At 44.8% G+C, this 27,988-nt stretch overlaps 1 protein-coding gene across 4 annotated transcripts; it reads right to left on the minus strand.

Annotated features, from left to right (window-relative positions):
• Window positions 1–750: 750 nt before the first annotated feature.
• Window positions 751–27,918, minus strand: NUB1 (negative regulator of ubiquitin like proteins 1). Of its 4 annotated transcripts, none has more exons than XM_070423636.1 (15): window positions 27,840–27,918; window positions 24,003–24,120; window positions 21,034–21,201; window positions 20,630–20,688; window positions 19,658–19,728; window positions 14,901–15,083; window positions 14,477–14,565; window positions 11,402–11,508; window positions 6,994–7,180; window positions 6,244–6,351; window positions 4,504–4,656; window positions 3,018–3,164; window positions 2,480–2,575; window positions 1,744–1,921; window positions 751–1,550 (listed from the first exon to the last, which is right to left on the minus strand). In XM_070423636.1, the coding sequence occupies exons 2-15, from the start codon at window positions 24,117–24,119 to the stop codon at window positions 1,372–1,374; spliced, it is 1,842 nt and encodes a 613-aa protein (XP_070279737.1). In that variant the 5' UTR covers window position 24,120; window positions 27,840–27,918; the 3' UTR covers window positions 751–1,371. The 4 variants fall into 4 exon arrangements, with proteins under 4 accessions (XP_070279737.1, XP_070279740.1, XP_070279739.1 ...); XM_070423639.1 differs by lacking the exon at window positions 27,840–27,918 and adding an exon at window positions 27,440–27,517; XM_070423638.1 differs by lacking the exon at window positions 27,840–27,918 and adding an exon at window positions 26,967–27,061.
• Between the last annotated feature and the right edge of the window lie 70 nt (window positions 27,919–27,988).

Below are 27,988 nucleotides of genomic sequence, written 5' to 3' on the forward strand. Positions count from 1 at the left end.
TCACCTGGGCCGTCAGCACAATCCCTCTTCCCCCACTCAGTCTGCCTCCCCACCATCAGCCCCTGCCCTGCCTTTTACATGCATTTTTTGTAACAGGCATTGGTGTTTTGATTTCCACATGAACTTGGTGGAAGCAAAAGTTTCTAATCAAAATGATGCTCTAGGCCACCCAGGCATTTTCAACACTTGAACAGTTTAGAAGTTTGAGTAACTTACTACAAAGTTAGGCTGACAAGTTTTGAATATATTTTCCTTTATTTCCCTCTCTATCATCCATTTTAGAATGACAAGAAAATATTTCCACCCATTCCAACTGGACTGCCGCCCAAGCTTTATGAAAATGACTAGTGAAAAAGGGACAGCACTTCAGCCAGTCCCGACAAGACACGGCCGTGCCCGTCGCCCTCAGCCAGGGAGTTTCCAGTGACGTGGGAACACATCTGGCCATTGATTCTGGCAGTGCCCGCTGCCACCAGCCATCCTGGTGCTAGAAGTTTTCATTTAATATCCATCTACAGAGGACCGCATGGCACAGTGAGAATGGTTATTTGAGCCAATAAGAGGCCATGTACCTTTCGAAAGAGTCTTCTGTAATATATATATATGTATATATCCCCCTAAATCCCACAAAACCTGCAGAAAACATATCTTATTCTCTGTAGGTAACTCAGCCAGCAGTGAGTTTAATGTAGCAGTACAGAATCTGAAAATGCTAATTAAAAATAAGTTGCTTTTGTTAGAATTTAAGACTTTCCTATTTAATAAATTTTATTTTTGTAAAGAATTTGAACACATAAATTCTGAATTTTAAGAGCATATTTTACTAAACTAAGAGCATAAAACACTGACGTTGCAGGCTGAAGCGTCTGGCATAATTTGGATTGGCTGCTAAAGCCGATGCCCCATCTCTAGGCCCCCAAAGCACTTGGAATGGTTGGAGATTTAAAGAACCTTCAGGGACAGGGAGAGAGTGAAGCAGGCAGGCAGAGCTGCATCATGGGAAGAACGAAAAGATGAGCAGTGGGCTCAGGGCAGGAGAGCCAGGCAAGGTGAGGAGACAGAGCACTCCCTCCCCATGATCTCACCTGAGATTTTCCCCAGGCCGCCCTCATCTCCAGTCCTTCCATTTCCAGGAGGAAAGAAACCCAGCAGGGAGCTCTTGCCCCAAATGACCCTGAGGGACCACACCCTGGCCCCCGCCCCAAGTCTCCACTAACTTCATATGTCCCTGCCCCGCCTGCCCCTCCTATACTCAAGTAGGAAGCACTCTGGAGCAAAATTAGATGAAAAGAAGAAAAAAGGGAAAACCTGCATTACACTTTGCATAATGATGGAATTTATAAGCAGAAACTCAGTGCTTCTTTCTGTTCGTTAGTTTTTCTTTGTTGCTGACTTTATATTTTCTACATAGGATAAGTACTCTGCAATAATAATTTCTTCATCTTCCAGAGTTGAGTCAAGATAATCCTCTTCGTGCTCTGGAAGATCTTCCAGTATTTCATTGACAGCCTCTGTCTCCATATCTTCATCTGTAGAGACCCCAGAGGTACCTGCAACACAGTCACGCAGTGACAAGTGAGTCACGGGAGAACAGAAAGCGGAGAAAAACCCACGGAGAGACTGCACTGATCCATGTCAGCCTCGGCCACAACTGGATGTCCACGCCCTGCTCAGTCCCCAGGGAGGTCTACCGATGTCACATCCCCACCCTCACTTCCTCCGTGTGCAGAGGCCCAGACCGACCTGCAGAATCGGAGAGGGACGTGGTTGGCGTTGATGGAGACTCGTCCACCGGGAGCTGCAGGTCAGGAGGGAGGCTGCCTCCGTTGTGAGCGAGGGTCTGAGCTGCCAGCTGCACGTTTCCCTTGAACACTCTCAGGGCAGCTTCGGCTGCTCCCGTGTCAAAGCCCATGTACACCAGCTGGGGGAGAGCACAGGGGGCAGCGGCCACTGCTGAGGCTGGGCTGCCCGGAGCTGGCACAGGTCCAACACTCCTGTCCCCTGTGCAGCCAGGACAGCCTTACTGTCAGGGGAATAGGTTTTTAAAACCCTTGGCATGCGTGTCCTCGGCACGGGCCTTCTGCACACGCCGCTCACCAGCACCATGACTCGGCCTAGGAGGAAGACGGCCTCACACCTGTCGGTGCCTGGTCATCAGAAAGGCGACAAGCTCATGGGCTGAGGAAAGTGCTACCCAAACCTCGTCACTAAGGCCACTGGTTAAGCGGCCACAGTTCAGTGTCCTCATGCAAAGGGGGAAAAACGTGGACCGAGGAGCTCCACAGACCTTTCTTACTCCTCCTGCTCCCCTTCCACCCACCACAACTCCCGGTGCTTGGCTGGACCCTGGGATGGGCCTGCGTCACACTAGGAGTCCGGGGAGCCAGGCCTCAGCCCTGTCCCACTGCCAACCACGTCACCCCACCAATCCCACCTGAGGCCGGGCAGGCGGAGCGGGGTATAAATGACTCTCACTTACTTGGTCAATATTTTCCTGGGAAGGGCTTTCTTGATTGTTGTTGATGTTAGGATCGGAATCATTGAACCACCACATGTGAGGATTACTGAGAAGAATCTAAAACACACAAAAATAGCCTTTACTCAGCACAAACACCTGCTCACTTGTACAGAGACTGAGCAGCTATTACGTCCCAGGCGGATGCAGCCATAGTGCCCACACACCTGGGGACATTGTGGTGAACTATGCAAAGGTGCTGTGGAAGCAGAGAATAGGGACCCCAAATGGGGCTGGGTGGGCAGGCAGGTGTTCAAAGGCTTCCTGCCAAAGGTAGGGATGAGATGAGGCCCATCATGCTGTCTCTATCATGGGGTTCGAGAACAAGACAGTACTGACCCTCAGATCCAAACCACGAAGGAGGGGCCCACAGGAGTGGGGCTCCATGCAGTGGGAAGGCCACTGGAGAGGAGCTCAAATGGAGAAGTGGAGGAAGCGGTGCCTGGGCCGAGAACAGGGGCTGCTCAGGGCAGCCAAGGGGCCCCTCGGGGACGGGTGTTACCTTCAGGGCCGCATCCAGGTTCCCGCTGGCCTGATGGAGGGCCTGCTTGGCTGCATGAGTGGAGTAGCCCATTCCTTTCAAAGAGTTGATGTTCTCCAGGCGGCGTCTTCTCTTCTCTTTTTCCTCTCTTCTTATTTGGGCCAATTCCTTCAGGAAAACAGCAAAATTCACTAAGTGGGGACTGAGGTGCTGTAGAAAGCCTGTTCAATCTATGCTCTGCGTCACACTAGGAGTGTGGGGCCGACGGCAGGTGACCCCCTGCCAGTCTTGGCTAGTCAACAGCATGAGGGCTGCAGGGCAGACACCCTGGAGGGGCTCCCAGTGCAGGCCAGTGGGAGCAGGAGACTTCAGTCGGAGGGAAAGAGAGCACCTCACAGCTACCACAAGCCAGCACCAGAACTGCCACACAGAACCAGCGAGCTCACTGCTGGGTCCCAGAGAGGTGGACGGACCCCTTCCAGGAAGGGGGCTGGCAGAACATTCCTGCATGGGTGGGAGGGCTGCTCAGCCTCTGATGAATCACTGGGCTCTTGGTAAAATGTGGATTCAAATGGGGGAGGGGTCCTGGGTGATGCCGTAGCTGCTGATGCCCCCACCTCACTCTGGGTTTATAAGGTGTAAGAAACGATGAGAATTACTTTTCAAATTATCTCATTTCAAAACACTGGCTTCCAATGCTAATGAAATCTTACTGATAATCAAGTAATGGTACAGTAATAAATACAGTATCAGCGATGTTTGCTTTCCATAAGGACTGAAGTAGCCTGCGACCAATGCAAGCACACAGAACCGGGCTCTTCGGAGTCTCTGCCTTAACCTGAGATTTCTGTGGCTGGGTTGACAGCTCCTGGACCTGAGGTAATCTACACCAGCTCTGTGTGTTAGAGAAGAAAGTGGTTCCATCTCTCACTATCCCATCATTCACTCTCTGGACCTCAGCTTCTTTACTGTAAAACTAGCATATTAGTCATGCAACGTTCCTTCCAACTGCAAAATCCTAGTTCTTTTACTGTACTTATTTCTACTTGTTTTAAATGATAATTTTGTGCCTTTGCTTCCATAACATAATATTGATTGTTCCTATGATTTGACTCATATTTCTAGGCAAGAATACCATCTCAAACCACAACCATGGCCCTATGGGAAAATGTGACCCTCTTTGCAAGGGTTTCCAGCACTGTACTATGATACGAATGGGAAAGCGAGAGAAGACTGCTTGGATCACTGTACTTAGGAGCTACCTGCCACCAGAGCAGGCGATAAGAAACTGCACTGACACTGAACGCAGTTAAAAGACCAGCTCCTCCTGACTTCCCAGCCTGAAGTGGCGGAGTTCCTTGTTAATACCTACTATGGAATTATCTTTTCCTGTTCTTTCATATCCGAGAGCTAAGGCACTTCAGAAATGAGCTGGCTATGCTTCAGGTTTCACACCTACTAACAGGCACAGGCGGCAAACCAGGGTCCTGAGACCACGTTAAGGTACCTCTCTGCGGTTGGTAATGTGGATGGCTGCGTGGTCCACGTTCCCGTCACAGGCCCTGAGGCCAAGCCGGGCTTCCTGGGCAGTAAAACCCAACTGCAACAAATTGTGAACTTTTGATGGATCAATATATAGCTCTTTAAAGAGCTGACGAGCCTATAGACAGGAAAATAGAAGAGTCATATAACCAATGCAACATTAATACAAACACAGAACTAAGCCTGCAGGAAATGAAACTATTCCCGAAGGGAATTAGGGAGTGTCAGGCTCTAAAAACTCTCCACGAAAATGCAGACAGACTACACTCTGCTCACATGACTTATCCACAACATAACATGAGAAAATAGGCTGAACAGTGTAGAAGGGGCTGATACCCTTCATCCTCTCCTTTTTGCAATAAATCCCCTGAATCTGAGCTGTGCACCGGTATTTCTCACCCTCCCTTAAGCTGGGGGTAGCCATCTGGTTAGTCCAGATCAGGGGTCCTCAAACTTTTTAAACAGGGGGCCAGTTCACTGTCCCTCAGACCGTTGGAGGGCCGGACTATAGTTTTAAAAAAAACTATGAACAAATTCCTATGCACACTGCACATATCTTATTGTGAAGTAAAAAAACAAAACGGGAATAAATACAATATTTGTATTTGCATGTGGCCCGCGAGCCGTAGTTTGAGGACCCCTGGTCCAGATGACTGCATGCAGCAATACTGAGGGGCATAACTTCTGGTCCTCTCTCTAAAGACTCACTGGCCCCCTCTGCTGGCTGGAAGAGGCACTGACAGGACCAACTTTCAATGCCATAGCAGGGCCTCCGCTGCCCTGGCCTACTTGCCTCTAGGAGGCTGGATGACACAAAAAAAACTTCTAAGCCAATTAAAGTCACCACCTTTTTAAGGTTTCCTTATTGTGTGGCACCTGGTCTGACCCCTAACAAATAAAAATATATTTATGGTATATGTGAGAGAGAGGGGATGGGAAATAGATATATGGTCATCACAAGTCACAAACTATCCTATATAATAAAAGGCTAATATGCAAATTGTCCCCTCGACCAGGAGTTCGACGAGGAGTTCGACCAGGGGGTGAGGCCAGCAGGCCAACTGCCTGCAGTCCCTGGTCCAGCCAGATCGGCCCCGATTAGGGTGGGCCAGCTGGACCCCACCCATGCACAAATTCATGCACCAGGCCTCCAGTTGAGTTTATAAAATACCTAACTTCGCTCTAACCGGTTTGGCTCAGTTGGTAGAGCGTCGGCCTGCAGACTGAAGGATCCCAGGTTTGATTCTGGCCAAGGGCACATGCCTGGGTTGTGGGTTCGATCCCCAGTAGGGGGCATGCAGGAGGCAGCTGATCAATGATTCTCTCTCATCATTGATGTTTCTCTCTCTCTATCCCTCTCTCTCCCTCTCTAAAATCAATAAAAATATATTTTAAAAAAACAAAACCTAACTTCTGGGAATAAAAAAAAAAAAAAAAAAAGTTAGGTGGCCCTGGCCAGGTGGCTCAGTTGTTGGAGCATTGTTCTGTACACCAAAAAGTTGTGGGTTTGATTCCTGGTTTGATGCCTGGGTTGCAGATTCGATTCCCAAAGTGTTGGAGTGCATACAGGAGGCAACAGATAGATGTTTCTCTCCCTCTCTCTCCCTCTCTCTTAAAGTCAATAGAAGCATGTCCTCGTGTGAAGACTTAAAAAACAAAACAAAACATAGGTGGAGTGGTTACTGCTCTGATGCTCATTTCTTACCTTGTTGAGATACTCACAAGCCTCTTCACCATTTCCGCTGTGGTAATTTCGGATGCCTTGAAGCAGGTAAAGCCTTAAAAACAACACCTTCTCTTTTCCACAATTTCCCTAAAATTATTGGGAGGGAAAAAGGATAGAACTGTCTTATTTCTAATTACAGGTCAATGACAGTTGCATTTGTAATTCCATTCATCTCCATAGGAGTAAAACGGAATTCCTAAGATGTCTGTATTTTCACTCTTGCTGATGGTCACGGTGAAGATCCCAGAGGACAATGACATCCTCTGGCCCACATGGAAGAAATTATATCAGAAAACCTGTCTCCAATCTCCAGGGCAGTGGCCCGCTAGTCAGTGAGAAGAATGCAAAACCCAAACCAGGAATAGCTTATGCTACCTGTCTTCCCCAGGCAGAATTCTGATGACTTGTGGAAATCACCTGAGAGAAATCCTTATTCAAATCACGGCACTTGAGCTGTGACTCATTCATGGGAACTGTTACTCTTCAAAATATCTATTTTCTGCATTTTAATCTCCTAATAGACTCTACTGAACAGTCACCTGCCTCCTCAGTCAGGTGATCAGAGGGGTTCCATGAATAGTAACCGTGTTCCTCTGGGTTAAATGCTGCACAGACCAAAGTAACAGCCAATGAATCGCCTTTGGGCAGCAGTCTAAATACTGTGGTAGGAATGAACTCAAATTCTAGAAACAGGCTCAATAACAACTCTAACAAATTACAGTAACGTACTTTTATGTGGACCAGTCTCTGATGATTTTCTCCATAGCAATTTTTAAAGCATTTCTGGGCCAAGTTTAATTTTTTTTCTGCATCATCAAGGCATTCCAGTTGCTCCAAGCGGAAGTAACACCACACTATGTCCAGCTGGAGCACTGCGTAGTTGTCCACCGTGTCCAGCAGCTCTCTGCAACACTCACTGGGGAGAGAAAGGCATTTCATCACCGAAACAGGGCCTTAAACACCCTTTTGGGAATTCCTAGGATTCTTCTCCAATTCTGGTATATTTCCAAAGACTGGCTGCTCTAAAACAGAGACCTGGATGTCTATGAAGGGAGCTATATTTATAATCTCACACCCACACCCACATACCACTCTGCTATGCTGGGAAACAGACCTATAGCAGAAAGTGGAAGCTGGGATCCCTGTGTCAGATCCCTAAGCAAACATGGGGACACCATGATTTAATGCAGTGGTTTCCAACCCTGAGTGCAAATTATAATCACCTGGATATGAGAAATTTCTCTTTTCTCTCTCCTCTCTCCTCTTCCTCTCTCTCTCTCTCTCTCTCTCTCTTTCTCTCTCTTCTTTATTAATACTGATGCTGAGAACCAATCTAGATAATTTATAACAGAGCCACTGGGCCCTACAGGACCCCTACTACACAAGGTCACTCTACCAATTCCAGGAGACACAGCAGCTCTACCTAATACACAGAAACAAACACAGGGAAGCAGCCAAAATGCGGAGACAATGAAACATGTCACAAATGAAAGAAATGAAAGCAAGCAAACTACTGGATATAGAATTCAAAACCATGGTTATAAGATTACTCAAGGATCTTAATGAGAGCTTCAAGAGACTTAGTGAGACTTTCAAGGATCTAAGTGAGAATGTCAAAGACATAAAAAAGGACCAGTCAGAAATTAAGCATACACTAACTGAAATAAAGAATAATTTACAGTATTCAACAGTAGAGTAGAAGATTCCGAGAATCAAATCAACGATTTGGAATATGAGGAAACAAAAACACCCAATCAGAAAAGCAAAAAGAAAAAGAGTAAAAAAATATGAAGATAGTGTAAGGAGCCTCTGGGACAACTTCAAGCATATCAACATTCTCATTATGGGGGTGCCAGAAGGAGAAGAAAGAGAGTAAGAGATATTGAAAACCCATTTGAAGAAATGATGGCAGAAAACTTCCCCTACCTGGTGAAAGAAATAGACTTACAAGCCCAGGAAGTGCAGAGAGTCCCAAACAAGAGGAACCCAAAGAGGACCACACCAAGACACAACATAATTAAAATGTCAAGGGTTAAAGACAAAGAGAATCTTTTGTTTTTTAAATATATTTTTATTGATTTCAGAAAGGAAGGGAGAGGTATAGAGAGATAGAAACATCAATAATGAGAGAGAATCACTGATTGGCTGCCTCCTGCACACCCCACACTGGGGATCAAATCTGCAATCCAGGCATGTGATCCAACTGGGAATCGAACCCTGACCTCCTGGTTCTTAGGCCTATGCTCAACCACTGAGCTATGCTGACTGGGCAAGACAAAGATAATCTTAAAAGTAGCAAGAGAATAGCAGTTAGTTACCTAAAAGGGAGCACCCATACGACTGTCAGCTGATTTCTCAACAGAACTTTGCAGAAGAGAGTGGCAAGAAATATTCAAAGTGATGAGTAGCAAGGACCTACAACCAAGATTACTCTACCCAGCAAAGCTCTCATTTAGAATTGAAGGTCAGATAAAGAGTTTTACAGACAAGAAAAAGCTGAAGGAGTTCATCAGCACCAAACCAGTTACATGAAATGTTGAAGGGTAATCTTTAAGAGGAGGAGGAGGAGAAAGTGGTAGAAGAACATTAAAATAACACTAAATACATATCTATCAACAACTGAATCTGTAAATCAAAATAAATGAACAAGAAATCCAATGAAGAAAATAAACCGGTGAATAAGATAGAATCAGAGGCATGGAAACATGGAACAGAATGACGAATCTCAGAGGGGAGTAGAGAGGTGTGGGAAGAGATTAGCCAAAGATCTTACATGCATATAGTATGTATTATCTATGGACACAGACAACAGGGTGGTGAAGGCCTGGCATGGGACTCCACAAAGCTCTCTCCTTTGCCACCTTGGTCTTCCTCGATTCCCAGCTCACCTTCCACTGGGGGAGACCACACAGGGCTGCTCCCTGCCCAGCAGCTGTAACCACCACGGCTCCCACCTTTGTTTCTCCACCTCAGGGACTACTGTCCTGAATTGCAAATAACCTATGTTTTCATACATTTTGCCCAATTTTTCAGTTATTTCAGGTGGGAGGGTAAATCTAGTCCTGGTTATTCCCTCTTGGCCAAAAGCACAACTCCCATTTCTTATTTTAAGTAAAGAAAGAAATGATTCTTGGTCATACTATATACACTCCCCGAGGTGTATGACAAAGTTTACTAGCCCTTTTGGAGAAGAGACGGGAAACATCAAGTGTTCGAAAGGAAATGAACTGAAACTTCTTCTAGTTACATGACCAACTTGCATTAGATTTGATCTCCTTAATGAAGAGGAGAAACTCACAAAAATTATGATAAAAGGTTGGCCTAATAAACAGATCCTCAGAAAAGTCATTCTCTACTTAAAGACACTGACAGGTATTGTTGGATTATTATCTACTACTTACTGAACATGTTGCTTTACTGTGAACTGAAGGGATTGTCATTGTTGCTCAGGAGCTCCCCGAGACCTGAGAATCACTGTGAGGACTTGCCCAGGGTCAGAGGAGAGAGGGGCACATACAGACCAACAAAGACCAGCCATGTCTTACTTGCTGAAACTTGATTATGAGTACACGGAATTCATTACACCAGTCCCTATTTTTATATACGTTTGAAATTTTCCCTAATGAATTAGGAAAAATGATGGGAGGAAATGAAAAATGTGCCTGCATTTTAAGGACCTAACTTCCAGCCGGCACTGCCTGCAGCAGTGGAGAGTGACAGGGACGCTCAGCAAGCAGCAGACACAGAGGCGTAAGAAAAGCCTAGAGGCACCAAGCCCTTGTCCTAGCAACTTCTAGTGTTGCCCTTCCTCCCAAATATTTGAGACAATAAATCTCTTTTTTTGCTTAATTTGGGATTTACTCACTTAAAACCCAAAGGTACTGCCAATAGAGTTGGCAAACTATACACATTTGTATTTATCTTCCTGAATGTACAGTATATCTTGGGAATTCATCAAAATCGTAAAGAAAATGACACTAAAGTCATTTTGATCATTTCAAACATATCTACTTTTCAAATGTCTCATCTGCCTGGATCGTAGTCTCTCAGTACCATTTCACAGCGGTTCTCAACCTGTGGGTTGCGACCCCTTTGGGGGTCGAATGACCCTTTCACAGGGGTCACCTAAGACCATCGGGAAACACATATATAATTACATATTGTTTTTGTGATTAATCACTATGCTTTAATTATGTTCAATTTGTAACAATGAAATTGGGGGTCACCACAACATGAGGAAATGTATTAAAGGGTCGCGGCATTAGAAAGGTTGAGAACCGCTGCATTATGAGGACAGGAGTCCCTGGGAAGCTGCTGGCTCATGGTGCGGAGTCAGAAATGCCCACGATGACTCTGGAACACCGTGGGCACCAGAGATACGAGACTACCAGGATTAGGTCAAAAGGATGCAAGACCTGCCCGCCGGCCCCAGATGGCCAATTTAAGCACTGAGGTATGAAACACATCAAATGTGTTAAAATCCATATTGATACTTAAAAAGAAAGAAAACCTCATTGGTAACGTCATGTTTGGAGGATGCTAGGGAGGCCACTCATTTATTCTGCACTTGATCTTGGGCAAAAGGCCGAGAAGCGATATACTCATTTATTCTGGAGGACAAGAAAATAAGGGAAAAGAACCAAGCATTTTATTCTGTCTTTCGGTACAATAGTACCTCAGCATAACCAAATGGCTGATGAGGAAAACTTTCTTTTCAGAAGAATTCTAGCAACAAATGCAGAAGGAGTAGAAAGGTATCACTTTTGCTCCTCAAAGAAACACTGGATTTGGGGAATGGTCATCAACACCAAAGCCAACGGATGAAAAGCTGATGGGGACTGGAGACTGGGCCATTCAGGCTGACAACACCTCGCAGAAACAAACACGATGACCTACATGCTTGTTATAAAAACGTAAGTACATATGTTTATAACACTCTTTACAGGGAAGAGAGATCAATTAGAAATATTTTAAAAAGAAATACTTTACAAATCGGCCTACACCGTAACTACTCTTTCACATTAACCGTTGCCTGCGGTGAAAACCTGAAGTCTGCGGTGTAGAGTTGAGAGGGTGCTGCGGATAATTTTGGGCCTCTTCCTTATACCTGGTGTTCACCTAGTACAAAGGCACCTACCAGAAATACTTGTCGGCGTCCAGAAGACAAGGCAGGGCTATTCCGTATTCTTTTCTTTTCAGGAAAGCTCTGCCCTTCTCATGATATCCCATAGCTAACGTAAGGGCCTAGGAAAAAAATAGGATTTTTTAAAACATCACTTTAAACTATAATAAAACGTTATATTAAAAGCATATTAAGTCTAAAAAAATCGAAGTTTTAAAAAAAAGATCACATCTAATTTAAAAGCCCAAATTAAAAAATATATAATTAGCCCTAGCTGGTTTGGCTCAGTGGATAGAGCATCAGCCTGCAGACTGAAGGGTCCCAGGTTAGATTCCGATCAAGGGCATATGACTGGGTTGTGGGCTCGATCCCCAGTAGGGGCATGCAGGAGGCAGCCGATCAATGATTCTCTCTGATGTTTGTATCTCTCCCCGCAACCCACCCCCCTCCCCCCGCCTCTCTAAAATCAATAAAAATATTTTTAAAAAATAAGAAAATATAATTAAAGCTTTATTTCACTTATGTAATTCAACCTTGCAAAAGTTTTCCAAAATGACCTGGATGTCATCATCTATCTATAATAATAAAAGCATAATATGCTAATTAGACAGGACATCCTTCCGGATGACCTTCCAGACAAAGCCGGGGCTGCGAGGGAAGCCAGTGCCGGGGGAAGGAAGGCCTACTCTTGCATGAATTTCATGCATCGAGCCTTTAGTACAGGGGTGGGCAAACTTTTTGACTCGAGGGCCACAATGGGTTCTTAAACTGGACCGAAGGGCATGGATGGAGTGTTTGTGTGAACTAATATAAATTCAAAGTAAACATCATTACATAAAAGGGTACGTACGGTCTTTTTTTTTTTAGTTTTATTCATTTCAAACGGGCCGGATCCGGCCCGCGGGCCGTAGTTTGCCCACGGCTGCTCTAGTATATACATAAAAGGCTAAGTGACCGTCCAACCGTCTGACCATCCAGTACCTATGATGCACACTGACCACCAGGGAGAGACGCTCAACGTAGGAGCTGCCAAGCTGCGGTGACTTGACAGCAGCAGTTCTCGGGTGATACACCCCAAATCAGAGGGGAGGGAGCCCGATTCCTTGCAGGGCCATGCGATTCCACCTTTGGCCATGGGTTATGTTGTTCCTGGGGCACTGTCACCCAGAATCTGGTTTACTGCACACTTGTGTTTGCATTCTACACCCTGTATGACAGCAACTCCCACTCTGGGACCCCTCGGGGGATGTTGGAGAGCCGGTTTCAGCCAGATCCCCGCAGGCCAGGCCGAGGAACCCCACCTGCTGGAGGGACCCCGCTCACTCTGCAGAGGCCCTTCGAGTCACGGTGTCACCCCAGGAATTCTAGTTAATTTTCTTTCAATGTGCACGTCATCCATGCACCGGGCCACTAGTTTAATATAAGAGAGCACTGGACAAATAATTCCAACATTTAAAAAACAACAGCCCAGCCGGTGTGGCACAGTGGCTGAGCATCAACCTATGAACCAGGAGGTCACGGTTTGATTCCAAGTCAGGACACACGCCCGGATTGCAAGCTGGATCCCCTTTGTGGGGCGTGCAGGAGGCAGTCAATCAATGATTCTCTCTCATCATTGATGTTTCTATCTCTCTAGACCTCTCCCTTCGTTGCTGAAATCAATAACATTTTTTTTTTTAATTTAAAAAACAATAAAGCAAACACCAATCCACTGGCAGCTACAAAGTTCTCTTATTAAAACTTAACTTTAATCCTCAATAATTTTAACATAGTAATTCATATAGTGAAACCTCCTCAAGACTGTCCTTTAAAGGTAAAAAAGTTAAAATTACCTAGACCCACAGTCACTAGTTATTTTGCTGTAGGAAGTTACTGGACTCCAGCTAGAGACCGAGCTCAGGGTCCAGGTTGTACAGTGCTGCTACATAGAGAACCCCTTGGATGTGTTCAAAGGTAAAACCACCCTCCTACCTATTCCAAATTCTAGAACAGGGACAGGGGGAGTGGAAAGACAAGGGAGACACAGTAGAATCACCTGTCATTCTTTCCCCAAACTACACAGTTTCCCCAGTCTCCCACTCTAATCCATCCCTTAGGGGACTTGGCCCTCTCGCAAAATCAACCCCACCGAACCCCCAATACTGAAGGCAGGGCATAGCACCACTTGGGAATGTTGCAAGTCACTGCTACAGGACAGTGAGGTCATGCTGTTTTGTACCTCTGCCTTGGAAATCACAGAGTGAATACGCTTTGTGCATTGTATGGTTATATCCTCTGTTTATAAGCTGGAGACAGAAAACTGCTTCTGATCCTTTGTAACATTCCAAGATAAAATGACTAGAAAACCAGCTCTGTTCCGACAGCAAATCCAAGAACAAGCTGTAAGTGCCCTGGCCAGCATGGCTCAGTTGTTAGACTGTCGGCCCGGCACTGGAGGGTTGCGGGTTTGATTCCTGGCCTAGCTGGTATGGCTCAATGGTTGAGCGTCAACCTATGAACCAGGAGATCAGGGTTTGATTCCCAGTCAGGACACATGCCCGGGTTTGGGGCAGAATCCTCAGTAGGGGGCATGCATGAGGTAGCCAATCAATGATTCTCTCTCATTACTGATGTTTCTATCTCTCTTTCCTTCTCCCTAATTCTATGAAATCAATACAAATATGTAATAACAACAAAAAAAAGGACCTATACCTGGGTTGCAGGGCTGATCCCCACCCCCTGGTTAGATGTGTGTGGGAGGCAACCAATCAATGTCTCTGTCATATCAATGTTTCTCTCTTTCTCTCCCCTGTCTCTTCCACTCCCCTTAAAAAAAAAAAAAAAAGAAAAGAACAAGCCCTAACTTTTTAAAAAATATATTTGTATTTATTTCAGAAAGGAAGGGAGAGGGAGAGAGCAATAAAAACATCAATGATGAGAGAGAATCATTGATCTGATGCCTCTTGTATGTCCCCTATTGGGGATCGAGCCCACAACCCGGGCATGTGCCCTTGAACAGAATCAAACCAGGGACCCTTCAGTCCGCAGGCCTAACCAAAGCTCTATCCAGAGCCAAATTAGCTAGGGCTATAAATTTCTAACAGTACTTACTTTTCTCTCTGATGGAGGAATTTTAATTGATCTGCCCGTCTGGTTAGCTATCTCTAAGTATGGTGTGGTTTCTGAATCCACCATCTCACCTGCAAGAAGGCCAAAGGGAACTTTATGAATTCAATGTTAAAAAGCAATGACGGTTATACATACTTAAAATGTTAAAACTATTGGGAAGAAAACCAATGAGAGCACTGGCCGGTGTGGCTTAGTTGATTGGGCATCATCCCGTGCACTGAATTGATGTTTCTCTCTCTCTCTCCCGCTCTGGAATCAATAAAAATACATTTAAAATGAATAAATAAATAAATAAAATAAAAATATTAAAAAGAAAAGCCATGAGAACTGTAATGCCCCCACATTGGTAGGATTGGCTGCTACCTTGAAGTACTCAGTGAGGTGAAAAGCCCAAAGCCCAGTGTACCTCTCTCTGCCAGTATCTCTAGTCCTCTCTTTGTCCTCTGAATTCTCTTTTCTTTGAGTTCAGCTTCATTTTGCTCTTCTTCTTCGACCTGGAAGTTCTTCCTTGCATCCTCTTCAGACTGCTTTAATTCCAGCACCATGGCTTTCACGTTGTGTGTCACTCCCTGTTCTTCAAGTGCTTTCCCTGTGAAATGAGAAATGCACGCTGTAAAAAGCCCTTCCACGTACTCGGTAACAGGCCACTCTCTCCATGCTCAACGGGATTCTTAAACCTGCCTCAGCACTTGCAAACTGCCAGGTCACAAGGCGAGGACACGTTTAACTTTGGTTGTGTAACTCTATGACCATTAACCAGTGGGTAAAATCAGCCGGTGAAAACAGCAAATTCATTCTTTCCAATCTTCTTTATTTTCATCATTAGATCAGACTGAAGCAATACATATTTGAGACTATCACTGGGAGAGCACTACACTAGACAACAGAACGAGAAAATGTAATAAGCTAATTTCCCTACCCCTGGTTAGAGAAGTGACCCACCCAACTCGGAGCAGTGAACGAGCAGCCCCTGTGCAGCAGTGCACTGGGAGAAGTCATTTACTGTCGAGGTTAAGAGCAGAGACCCTGGGTTCTATCACTTCTAACTCGGAGGCCCTGAGTAAGCTACGTATCTTCCAGGACCCAGTTTTCTAATATATAAGCTGGCTCTATGAAAAAAATTAAAGCCCAGCCAGCATGGCTCAGTGGTTGAACATCAACCTATGATCCAGGAGATCACAGTTTGATTCTCGATCAGGGCACATGCCTGGGTTGCAGGCTCGATTCCCAGTGTGGGGCGTGTAGGAGGTGGCTGATCAATGATTCTCTGTCATCATTGATGTTTCTATCTTTCTCCCTTCTCCCTTCCTCTCTGAAATCAATAAAAAATATAATCAAATATATAAACCTAACAAAAATTAAGTCAAAGATACAAATAAACCACCACAAAAATGAAAAAGGGTAAACATAAATGCAAACAGATTTTAAAATAAAAATTATGAACTACAAATATAAAAATCTGAACACAGTTCTGGAAAATGCTATTTGGATATATATATATATATATGCATATACACATGTTTAAATATAAATTTTATTTTTTAAAATATATTTTATTGATTTTTTACAAAGAGGAAGGGAGAAAGATAGTTAGAAACATTGATGAGTGAGAAACATCTATCAGCTGCCCCCTGCACACCTCCTACTGGGGATGTGCCCACAACCAAGGTATATGCCCTTGACCGGAATTGAACCTGGGACCCTTCAGTCCGCAGGCTGACACTCTATCCATCGAGCCAAACCGGCTAGGGCTAAATATATTCTTATTGATTTGAGAGGGGAAGGGAGAGGGAGAGATAGAAATATCGATAAGAGAGAATCATTGATCGGCTGCCTCCTGCATGCCCCCCACTGGTGGTCGAGCCTGCAACCCAGGCATGCGCCCTTGACCGCAAACCTGGGACCCTTTAGTCCGCAGGCTGACACTCTATCCACTGAGCCAAACCAGCTAGGACTATCTATATATATAAAAGCCCAGTGACTGGAACGGTGGAACAATGGGAAGGACCAGTGGCTATGACATTCACTGTGACAGCCAACCAGCATGATCTGGGCCCTGATTGGCCCCAGCCCCCAATCAGCTCCCTACACCCCGACCATGCACAAATTCGTGCATGGTCATCGGGGCAGGCCAGCCGACCCCAACCATGCACAAATTCGTGCACCGGGCCTCTAGTCCATATATATAAAAGCCTAAGAGACCAGACGGCCGAACAGTAGCTATGACATGCACTGACCATCAGGGGGTAGACACTCAACACAGGAGCTGCCCCTTGGTGGTCAGTGCGGTCCCACAGCAGGCGCACTGCTCAGCTGACAGACAGGTGCCAGACACCGGGCTCATGGCTGGCGAGCACAGCTACGGCAGCACAAGCCTCTCCCACGGACACTCCTCGTGCGCCCAAGTGACAGTGGTGGCAGGCGCAGCAGGGCCGGGATGAGTGGGAGCGGCACGTCACCCAGCCCAGGCTCGGGCTCCTCCCTGGCTACCTGCCGCTAGTGCGGATTGATGCAGACAGCGGGCTGGAGCCCGACTAGCTGGTGGGTAAGGCCGGGCTGCAGCGGCATGGAGGTCCACTGATCCCCGCAGGCCAGGCCAAGGGACCCCACTGGTGCATGAATCCGTGCACTGGGCCTCCAGTATATATATATTTTAAAGAAACTTGACATAAAGATCTACTGATGGCCAAGTCACATTGGTAAGGAACCAAGAGGGGACTTGTTTTAACTAGGTTTTAAACTTATCATAAAACCACAGTAGGGAGATTAAAAATGGCAGCAGAGTAATTGGAAGCTACACTGACATGCTTCCATGACCAAACTGGAATTACAACTAAAATACAGGAAAACCATCATGAATAACCAACTAAAGACTAGCTGGAGAGAACCCTGATAACCAAGTATGGAAAGTGGAGACCTCATAGAGACTGGTAGGAAGGGTGGAGGTACGAAAGGGCTGGCCGGCCTTCCATAGTCAACAGGAGGAATATGTCAGCTGTGGGAGGTTCCTACTGAGAACTCTGGGGTCTAAACCCCAAGCTGGGCTCCTCAGCCCAGAGCACCAGAACTGAGAAAGGTGCCCACATAACATCTGGCTGTGAAAAGCAACAGGGTTGCTGTCTGCCAAGGAGAGATGGCTGGAAATTCAGGCACCCTCTTAAAGGGCCAGCACACAAAATTTCATGTGCAGCCACTCACCTAGGGCTCCAGCAGAGGGAAGGCAGAGTGGACTGGAACTGTGTGAACAGAAATAAGGTTTGGGTGGCTCTGGGGTTAGAACTCGAAAGGCAAACACCCTGGCTTACTATGCTGAGTCATTCCCTCATGCTGCAGAGAACATCTTTCTCTGGTGACCATTAAAACAGCAGTGGCCAACCTTTCGGACCTCACGGACCACCAGTGATCCGTGGACCACCAGCTGTCAACTGCTGCATTAAAAGACTAAGAATAACAATCAGCCTGAAGGCAGAAGAAATTGCCCCCCCCCCCTGTGGTCCATAGCCTTGTAATCAAGACTGAATACAATCAGATTACAGGCAGAGGCAGGTCTCTGGAGACTTTGAGTTTTTGCCTGATCTAAGTCAGGGCCCAGGGCTAGGAAAAGCCCTTGTATACATCTTGGTCCTTTCCAAAGGTACCCAGCCCCAGCGGAGGGAGCCACAAGCTGTGGTTTGCTGATAGCTCCAAACAGGGAATTCAGCGTCTGACACTGTCATGCACTAGAGACTGGGAGACATAGATCTACCTAATATATAGATACAAACCCAAACAGGCAGCCAAAATGGCGAGACAAAAACCAAGCCCAAAAATGAAAGAACAAGAGAATTCTTCAGAAGAAGAGATAAGTGAAATGGAAATAAGAAATTTATCAGACATAGAGTTCAGAATAATGACTGCATGCATAGATGCTCAACAGCATGAAAAGACATAATAACTCAAAGGGTTAAAGAGAATAAAACAGGGCAGAAAAAAACTTATTGTACTTAGCAGATATCTTGCAGAAAGCCTGCAACCTTGAGCACTGCATGGCCCAGATAACTACTAGTCATCTGATGCTGGGAGGAACCAAGGACGGACTGGACCCTTATGTCAACAGAGCCACTTACAGCCAGCAAAAATGAATAAAAACCTCTCTCTCCCTGTTCTCTTCACTGATGCCTTTCTTGGTCTCAGCCCAACTGTACCCAGGTGGCTGAAATAAAAATCTCTTTTGATACATTATGACTTCATGTCATAGGTGTGCAACCCCAACCCACTCTGAACCTTTCAGTAACTATGAAGAATGACATTGCACTAATAAAGAATACAATGGAAGGAATACACAGCAGATTAGGGGAAGCTGAGGACTGGATCAGTGAATTAGAAGACAGGGTAGAAAATCACTCAGAGAACCAAAAAGAAAAAACAATAAAAAAACAGAAGGACAGCTTAAGAGAGCTGTGAGACAACAGGAAATTTAACAATGTTCGCATCATAGGAGTACCAGAATGGGAAGAAAGTGAGCAAAGGCTAGAAAACACGTTTGAAGAAATAATGGAAGAAAACTTCTCTAATCTGGTGAAGGAAAAAGTCGCACAAGTCCAGGAGGCACAGAGAATCCCAAGCAAGCAGAACTCAAAAAGGCCCATGCCCAGACACATCATAATTAAAATGCAAAAAATTAAAGACAAAAAAAGAATCTTAAAGGCAACAAAAGAAAAGCAATTTGTTTCCTATGAAGGAGCTACCATAAGGCTGTCAGCTGATTTTTCATCAGAAACTTTACAGGCCAGAAGGGAATGGTATAAAATATTCAAGGTAATGAAAAGCAATAATCTGAAACCAGTATTACTATATCCAGCAATGCTATCATTCAAAATAGATGATGAAATAAAGATCTTCCAAGACAAAAAAAAAATAAAGGCTAAATGAGTTCATAACCATCAAGCAAGCATTACAATAGTGAATGTCTTTCTTCCCCACTAGCACAGAGCAGACAATGAATATTAGAAAAGCTGTTTGCTGCTTTACCTTTTTATTTTAGTAAACTCTAAAATAATTGGTTTTGGATTATATCTGCAATAACACTAGACATTTGTGAATAGGGAAAGAGAAAAAAAGATAAAAGCCATTATTTCTATATTAACTTTATTTTTAAATTCTGCATATTTTGCCATAACATACCTAGTTGAAGTTGCTTCTTATTTATGACAATTTTGATATAATTTTCTTGAAATCCAAAGGTTTCAGCTATTCTGTAAAATAAACCAGTGAAAACTGTAATCAAATTTGTTATTTTCCCTTAAATAGTTTAACCATGATTAGCTATTTTATACATTTTACTTAGAAACACCCAGTATTTCAATTTACTGACTCATAAACATCACTTCATGATATGCAAGAGACAATGTCCTTTTTAAAACTAGCTATTTACTTGTTTCCTCATGAAGTGGAGACACTGGTGCAGGATAGCCATTTAAACAGCAGGGCCCTAGCTGCCCATCAGGAGAAGATCCATTCTTTGTACCTTCTGCAGCCCCCTGGAGGAGCCCATAATAAGGAGCTGTTCCACACAATCCTGAATCCATCCCTAACAGCCCTGATGCAGACCAAAGAGGAAAATGAGAAAAATCAGCTTCAGAAATATGGGCTGGCTAGCCCTGGAGACGCTCACCAGTGAGTGAAACAACTGACCAGGTCTCAAAAGTTAGAATTTCACTCGTAGGTGACAGGCAGGTATTTTTTTCTTTCTACAGATGGGCCAATAGTCTGAAACTCTTTGCTGAATGGCTCAGCAAGTTATTAGGGTACTAAGAAATAAAATTCAAAGCTACGGACCTGGTGACCCCCAGCTGTCTCCTATTTATATTAGTCATTCATTTGTCACACATGCATCAAGTGCTTGTTAGGTGGTGGACCTGGAGTTCCCACCTGATCTCGAGTTTTACCAGGAAATGAAGAAGAGTGGTGCGAGTCGAGTTCTCATTTGTCCTTCACTACCAGTGTGAGCCTGTAAGTCCTACAGCCTCAAAGCCTCAATTTCCCTTCCATAAAGTGAGGAGACTAACACCTGCCCTATCTCTCTTCCAGGCTGGCCACCAGAATCAAATGCCCCAACTTAAAAGGTTTGGGGTCACCAGGCACACGGATACTTACTTAGATCTCAATTCTCTGCCGGTGATGTGCAATCGAGTTTCTAAGAGGTTCTTCCTATCCTATTTAAAAATCAGACAAATAAAATAACTTCGGATTATAGCTTTCTTTATTATTATTATTTTTAGGGAGAGAGGAAGGAAGATAGATATATATATTGAGAGAGAGAAATATCAATCAGTTCCCCCCTGCACACCCTCTACTGGGAATCAAGCCCACAACCCAGGCATGTGCCCTGACCGGGAATGGAACTGGCAACCTTTTGGTGCACAGGACAACACCCAACCAACTGAGCCACAGGCCAGGGCTGGATTATAGCTTTTTAAAACATATATCGTAATTTATTTGATCAGCTCACTAAGTTAACTAGGCATTACTACCTACATAAACTTGAGAAAATTACTCACTTTTCTTAGTCGTGGAGGTAAAAATACCTCAATTGTAGCAATTCCTGTTGTCTTATAATTTTCATTTCCTGTGCCACGCTCAATTGCTTTGCAACGTATTTCTTCTATTATCTTCTCTACTTCATTTTCACAACATTCTAGCTTGTCAGAGTACTTCTTAGCAAGGTCCTAAGAAAAACCAGAAAACAGTTCAGTGTAGTACCAACCCAAAATAAGATGGAGGTCAAAATACAGAATAGCACATGGATGACTCGAAGGCAAAAAATCTCTGATGAGTGGTAGTCATATTATAGTGAAATCCAGGCTGGCCTGCTATCTTTTTTTTTTCCCCCTCACCCACAGAGTGAGGATATTTTTCCATTGATTTTTAGAGAAAGTGGGAGGGAGGGGGGAACAACCTGCAACTGAGATATACACCCTTGACCAGGAATCGAATCCTTGACCCGTCAATCCTCTGGCCGACACTCTAACCACTGAGAAAACTGGCCAGGCCTGATATCTTGCAAGGAATAGAAACAAATAAAGGATAGGAAAACAGACTCAAGAGAAAAAAATGAAAATAACTGATATTATTCTAGGGAAAAAAGACAAGTGGACTATAACTTATGCGACTGTAATATATAAAACTTATTTTAAGACATGCCCTGGCTAGGTAGCTCAGTTGGTTAGAGCTGTCGTCCTAGATATGCCAAGGTTTTGGGTTTAATTCTCGGTCAGGGCACATACAAGCAACAATCAATAAATCCATTAAATAAGTGGGACAATAAATCAATGTTTCTCTCTCTCCCTTCCTCTCTCTCTAAAATCAATCAACAAATAACATTTTTTAAAAATAAAGAGTGAACTAATCAACTCCACTGGAGGGGGAAAAGGCAAAACAGAGAAAACACTCTAAGTTTTCTAACTTGTGAGAACAAGTCAGGGTAAACATAAATAACTTTCTTAACAGAAAATTCTGAATCACTGATACTGCTTGTAAAATAACAATTTGCTAGACTTATTCAACAGAACTCAAGAAAGTGCTCCACTTCCTATTATGGTTTATTTTAAAGGACACAAATGAACATCCAGCTAAAGAGGGAAACAGGTGGAGTCTGAAAGGGTCTGGGGTTCACCACATGGATGTGTTTGCCAATCTGGAAGCTCCCCCAAACCCACCACTGAAGGGATTTTATGGAGGTTCCATTATGTGGGCATGACTGATTAAACCATTGGGCACGGGTGATTAGCTGGCTCTCCAGCCCTCTCCTCTCCCCCCTTCCCAGAGGCTGGAGGGTGGAGCTGAGTCCCAAGCCTCTAATCTGTTTGGACTTTTGGTGACCAGCCCCATCCTGAAGCTGTTACCAAGAGCTGCCTAATTAGAACAAAAGATACTCCTATTGCCCAGGGTTTTAGGAGTTCTGTTTTAGGAACCAAATAGCTTTCTTATCATGCCACACCTGACTTCTGAGCCAAGAGATAATAATAAGCACATTCAGAAAAGTCAGAAGGTGGTTACAAAAAGTAAAAAGTGAGGCCTGTCAAGGACAGGAGATAGGAAAACTCTTAAGACCCTGATACAGTTGTCACCTTCCAAGTGCATCACTGTGTCACAACACAGGACAATCTGATGCCCTCATGACAATCCTTCATCCCTGATAAATGTTACATCATTTATCTCAAGATACTCATTCTGAAAAAAGCAGAAAAGTGTGTGCTAGGATATTCCAATAGATTTCTATTAAAAAATTAATGTTTTTCTCTGCTCAAAAAAGCAGAAAAATTTCAATTTCTAGAAATTTTACATATGTCGAATAAGGCCATTTCTGATGCCATGAAAAACTGAGGCATAACTACTGGGAAAATATGGTAGTTTGGGAAAATGAACAGAGCCACAGTGTAAGAAAAATCAGGAGAGGGAGCAATTGTTTCCTAGCAGACCATGTTAACAAGGGGGGCTGAGCCCCACCCAAGACACTTACCCTGCACACATAACACTCACTCACTGGCACTGGTACTGCCACACTAGCAGGTCAAAGGTAGTCTCCAGATTAGTAACTTTAGATAATGCTGTGAAGGTATTAAAGAGAGTATATGGCCCAGCTGGTGTGGCTCAGAGGTTGAGCTGAAAGGGCGAGGGCTACGCCCTCCATCTTGCCCCGAATCCTCCATTTTTGGGCAGCAGCCATGTGCTCAGCAAGAAGCTTCTTCCCGGAAGCCCAAGCCTCTGCTAGCCACACCTAGGATTTCTTTAAACTAACCAATGATAATCAAGGGAAGTGCACGCCATAGATACGACCACATCCTGTGTAACAAGACACCGACTTGCGCCTGGCCAATCGGCAGGGCCCACAGTCTTCTCTCCTCCCCTTACTATAAAACCCCTTTCCCCACAGGGCTGGCTCGCTCTCTGCTTCTTGTCGCTGCGCCGGCGAGTGTGGTAGACGGGGAGCCCGAGCTAGCTCGAATAAAGACTCTTATGCTTTTGCATCGGATTCGGCTGGCTCCCTGGTGTGGTTTCTTGGGGATCCTGAAATCTGGGCATAACATAGTATTGACCTAAGATCCAAGAGGGCACAAGCCCAAGTTGCAGGCTCGATCCCCAGTAGGGGGCAAGCAGGAGGCAGCCAATCAATGATTCTCCCTCTTCATTGATGTTTCTCTCTCCCTTTCCCTTCCTCTCTGAAATCAATCAAAATATATTTAAAAATGAAATAATCTCATCCCCCACCTTGCTTTCTCCCTTGATTTCATGTAATCTCCCTTAAATTCCGTTCTTAATTCCAAATGTATATAAGAAACTGCAAACTGTCATTCTGGGAAGCATTTTTCTCAGCCTGTTAAGATCTTGCTTCCAGGTTTGTACTCTGTTTGGTTCAAATAAAAACTCTAATAAACTTATACAAATTTCTACAGGTTTGGAGATTCTTATGTCGACACCAAGGAGACTTGTAACACTGCTAATTATCTATGTCTTAAAAGATAAATACCTTCAATGCCAAACCAACTTCTTTGTTTTCATCTGTATATGGAGGTTTCCAAAGTTGAATTCTGTCTTCCCTTAAAAACTGGGTCAATTTTGCTTGGAGATACTTCTTTTGCGCCATCCTTGAAAGAAAAAAAATACAGTGCAGCAATGATATCCCCACACATCTCAAGGTGCTTTATAACTACCTACATGCTGATGTGTTTTGTAGCATAAGCAGAGCTCCTACACTCTTCCCACTCCAGTTTAATCTAAATTACTTGTAGGTTAGATTTTAACTAGCTCCAGACTTCTCTAAAATATACATATTTATATATAGTGGGATATATATTTCTTATACAGTCAATTATACATTAAATATGTATTTCAAAGTTGCCAATATGTAGCAAGGTTTATTACACCTTTTTATTTGTTAATCTATTATTCTCTAAGCTACGTAAAAAGATAAAATAAGAGAAAGATGAATCCTTAAAGTAGTGAACTTTTCTAAGAAACTCAACACGGAGCTTATAAAGTCTCTTGTATTTTGGTTAGTTTAACATGAAACAAATACCAACTACTCTGGCAGATAAGCATAAAGAAAAACTTTATGTGAACTATCAATAATACATATTCTTTGTATCTGTGGTTTCTTGGGGATAACATAGTATCGACCTATGATTTTTAAAATTCAGCACTTAAATACTGGACAAGTACTGCATGACACTTTGTGACAACAGCACAACAGCAGACCTACATATTTAACACCAACTGCTTGAAACAACATTTTACAGCTGAGAAACCCAGGCCCCCGGTTTGTAAAATGACCCGGCTAAGGTCACAAAATTAGTCAGCACCATCACTAGCACTGGGACTTCTGCCTACAACATCGGACTCTGCATTCTGTCTCAAGTCTCTTGCTGCTTCTCTGTCCTATGTACGTAACTGCCCTCTCCCAAAGCAGCAACTTCAAGCAATGGAGCTGGCTACTCGAACCTCAGTAGCAGAACAGTCAAAGGGTTTGTTGAGGCTGCCAGGGTCAGGGAACAGCTGGAAGGGAAAGTGCAGCCAAATCAAACAAGCAGTAAAAAAAAGTAGAAAGTTATTAGGTCCTGCCCTGCCTGGGTAGCTCAGTTGGTTAGAGCGTTGTCCCCGTACGCCAAGGTTGTAGATTCTCTGGTCAAAAGCAACCAATGAATGCTTAAATAAATGAAACAACAAATCAATGTTTCTCTCTCCTTTCCTCTGTCTCTCTAAAATCAATCAACAAAAAAATTTTTTAAAGAAAGTTATTAGGGCCCTAGCCTGTTTGGCTCAGTGGCTAGAGCATCAGCCCACAGACTGAAGGGTCCCGGGTTCAATTCTGGTCAAGGGCACATATCTCGGTTGCAGGCTCAATGCCCAGCCCCGGTTGCCATGCATGTGGGAGGCAACCAATGGATGTGTCTCTCTGACACTGATGTTCTCTCCCCCTCCCTCCCACTCTCTCTAAAAATCAATGAAAAAATATCCTCAGGTGAGGATTAACAAACAAAAAAAGAAAGTTATTAGGTACTGAGGATGAAGATAAGTTCTAGAGAGCAAAAAAATAGGAGTTAGCCTTGGTCAGTAGCTCAGTGGTTAGAGTGTCAACCCTCAGACCAAAGGGTCTCGGGTTCGATTCCTGTTCAATGGCACATACCTCAGTAGCAGGTTCGATCCCTGGCCTGGTTGGGGTATGTGTGGGAGGCAACCAATTGTTTCTCTCTCTCTCTCTCTCTCTCTCTCTCTCTCTTTCTTCCACCTTCTCTAAAAACCAATAGAAAAAATATCCTTGGGTAAGGATAAAAAAAAGAAAAATAGGAGTTAATGTAACCTAGATAAGTAACTTTTCCATTCAGGACCTGTATTCCATATTCCCCAGAACCCAATTCACCTAATTTTTTTTTTAAAGAACAGTTTATTGATTTTTAGAGAGAGAGAGAGGAGAGAGAAACATCCATGTGAGAGTGAGACATCAACTAGCTGCTTCCTACACTCCCCCCTACTGGGAATCCAGCCTGCAACCAGACATGTGCCTTGACCAGGAATGGAACCAGCAACTTCTCAATGCATAGGATGATGCTCAAAAAAATCAGCCCTGGCCAATGTGGCTCTGGTTTTTAAAATTTAATCCTCACCCGAGGATTTGTTTTACTAATTTTAGAGGGAGGGAGTGCGGGAGAGCAGGAGAGAGAGAAACATCGGCTGCCTTGTCCATTCACCCTGACTGGGGATGAAACCTGAAAGCCACGTGTATGCTCTGACTGCAATCGACCCGCCACCTTTTTTGGGGTACCAGATGACACTCCAGTTAACTGAGCCACACCAGCCAGGGCCCCAATTCACCCGATTTTTAAAATCAAGTGTGATAACTTAAGTGTATCCCATAAACAAGAATTTTAAAAGAAACTCCAAATCTATTCTATTTTATATCAGTTTGGAGGAGAGAAAGAGGGTCATCAGGACAGGGAGGAGAAAGGGGAGGAAGGAACAAACACACCCGAAGAGGGTGGGGTGCGTTTGTCCAGGTGACCTAGAGAAAATCCTAGTTCAGTGATGGCGAACCTATGACACACGTGTCAGAGGTGACACGCGAACTCATTTTTTTGGTTGATTTTTCTTTGTTAAATGGCATTTAAATATATAAAATAAATATCAAAAATATAAATCTTTGTTTTACTATGGTTGCAAATATCAAAAAATTTCTATATGTGACACGGCACCAGAGTTAAGTTAGGGTTTTTCAAAGTGCTGACACGCTGAGCTCAAAAGGTTCGCCATCACTGTCTTCTAGGCCTTGCAGCACCAGCTGCTTCTCACACAGTAAAAGCACAGAGAAGGGCGACGTGTATTCGCTTTACCAACAAATAACATGACCACTACACAAAAACCAGTTCCCGGCTCACAAAATTTCAGAAATTCTGAATAAAATATTTGGAAGGTTGAATGCACAGCTCTCTGCCATTACCTGACCAAAGGGTCTCAGACGCCCAGTGGGCGCCCTGCACGCCACCCACCAGCAAATAAACAGCACGGAGCCTGGGCCTGCACCGCCCACTCCATGTGTAGAGGAAGAGGAAACCTGTTGTGAAACCGACAGAACTTCAGTTACAGACAACAGAAGAGCGAGGATACAGACTTCAAGTCCAACCCAAAGGCAAAAAGGTTTAAAACACCCGTTTTCCATCTGAACTGCAGAACTGAAAGCACCGTGGGTGCCACACCCTGCTCCACATTACAGCCCCCGAAGCAGAAATCCACTCGCTGCTCCGAACTGAAAGTGAAACGTTATCAACCTCAAGTTTTCACTTTCGCTTTTGCAATAGACTGATCTACGCAACCTTTACCCAGAGCTTCTCAAATATATTTATACGTAAAATTAAAAGTTCCTGTATTTAAAAATAAGAGTAAGGGAAGGAAGTGGGAAATACTGGATCAGACCGTCAAGGCTGGAGAAGAGCGCCCGTGTTCTCCCACTAAACAGCAGAGAAAATCTGGCTCTGATTGCAAATGAACCGCAATGGCATCTGTGGACACCAGCGCCCGATCCGCGCTGGCCGGCCAGGAGGTCGGCGTCTCTGTGCACACACGTCCGTCTCCCGCCCACGCAGCCTCGGACCTTCGGAAATACCCCGCCACCCTCGCCCAGCCCAGCGCAGCGCGGACCGCGGGAGCGTCCCGACCCCCAGCCGCCGCCCCGGTCCCGGCCTGGCCTCCACGCAGGACGCCCAGCGCCCGCCGCGGGCGGGGAGGCGTCGGGGTCGCGCCGGGGACGAGGGGCTCCGGGCGGCGACCCGGAGACCCGGGCCCAGGGCTGGAGGCTCGGCCGCTGTCTCCTCACCTGCGCCACCGCTGCGCCACCAGGACCCGCAGAGTGCCCGGATGCGGGGGCGGCCGCCGTTGGTTTTCATTCCGGGTGAGCCCGGCCACGCCCCCCCAGCCGCTGCAGCCGCCGCTGCCCGTCCCGCCCCGCCCCGCCCTCTCGCGGCC

Source organism: Myotis yumanensis, unplaced genomic scaffold (assembly GCF_028538775.1).
Source record: "Myotis yumanensis isolate MYYU_CA2020_CCGP unplaced genomic scaffold, mMyoYum1.0.hap1 SCAF_9, whole genome shotgun sequence".
NCBI lineage: Eukaryota > Metazoa > Chordata > Mammalia > Chiroptera > Vespertilionidae > Myotis > Myotis yumanensis.

Excerpts from the sequence above, each read along its gene's own strand:
- NUB1 (XM_070423636.1), bottom strand. The coding sequence starts at position 24,119 with ATGGCGCAAAAGAAGTATCTCCAAGCAAAATTGACCCAGTTTTTAAGG. Across the intron at positions 15,084-19,657 it reads TAAGAAGCAACTTCAACTAG|GGAAAGCACTTGAAGAACAG; the intron begins GTATGTTATGGC and ends CTCATTTCACAG. Across the intron at positions 4,657-6,243 it reads CTTGTGAGTATCTCAACAAG|GCTCGTCAGCTCTTTAAAGA; the intron begins GTAAGAAATGAG and ends TCCTGTCTATAG.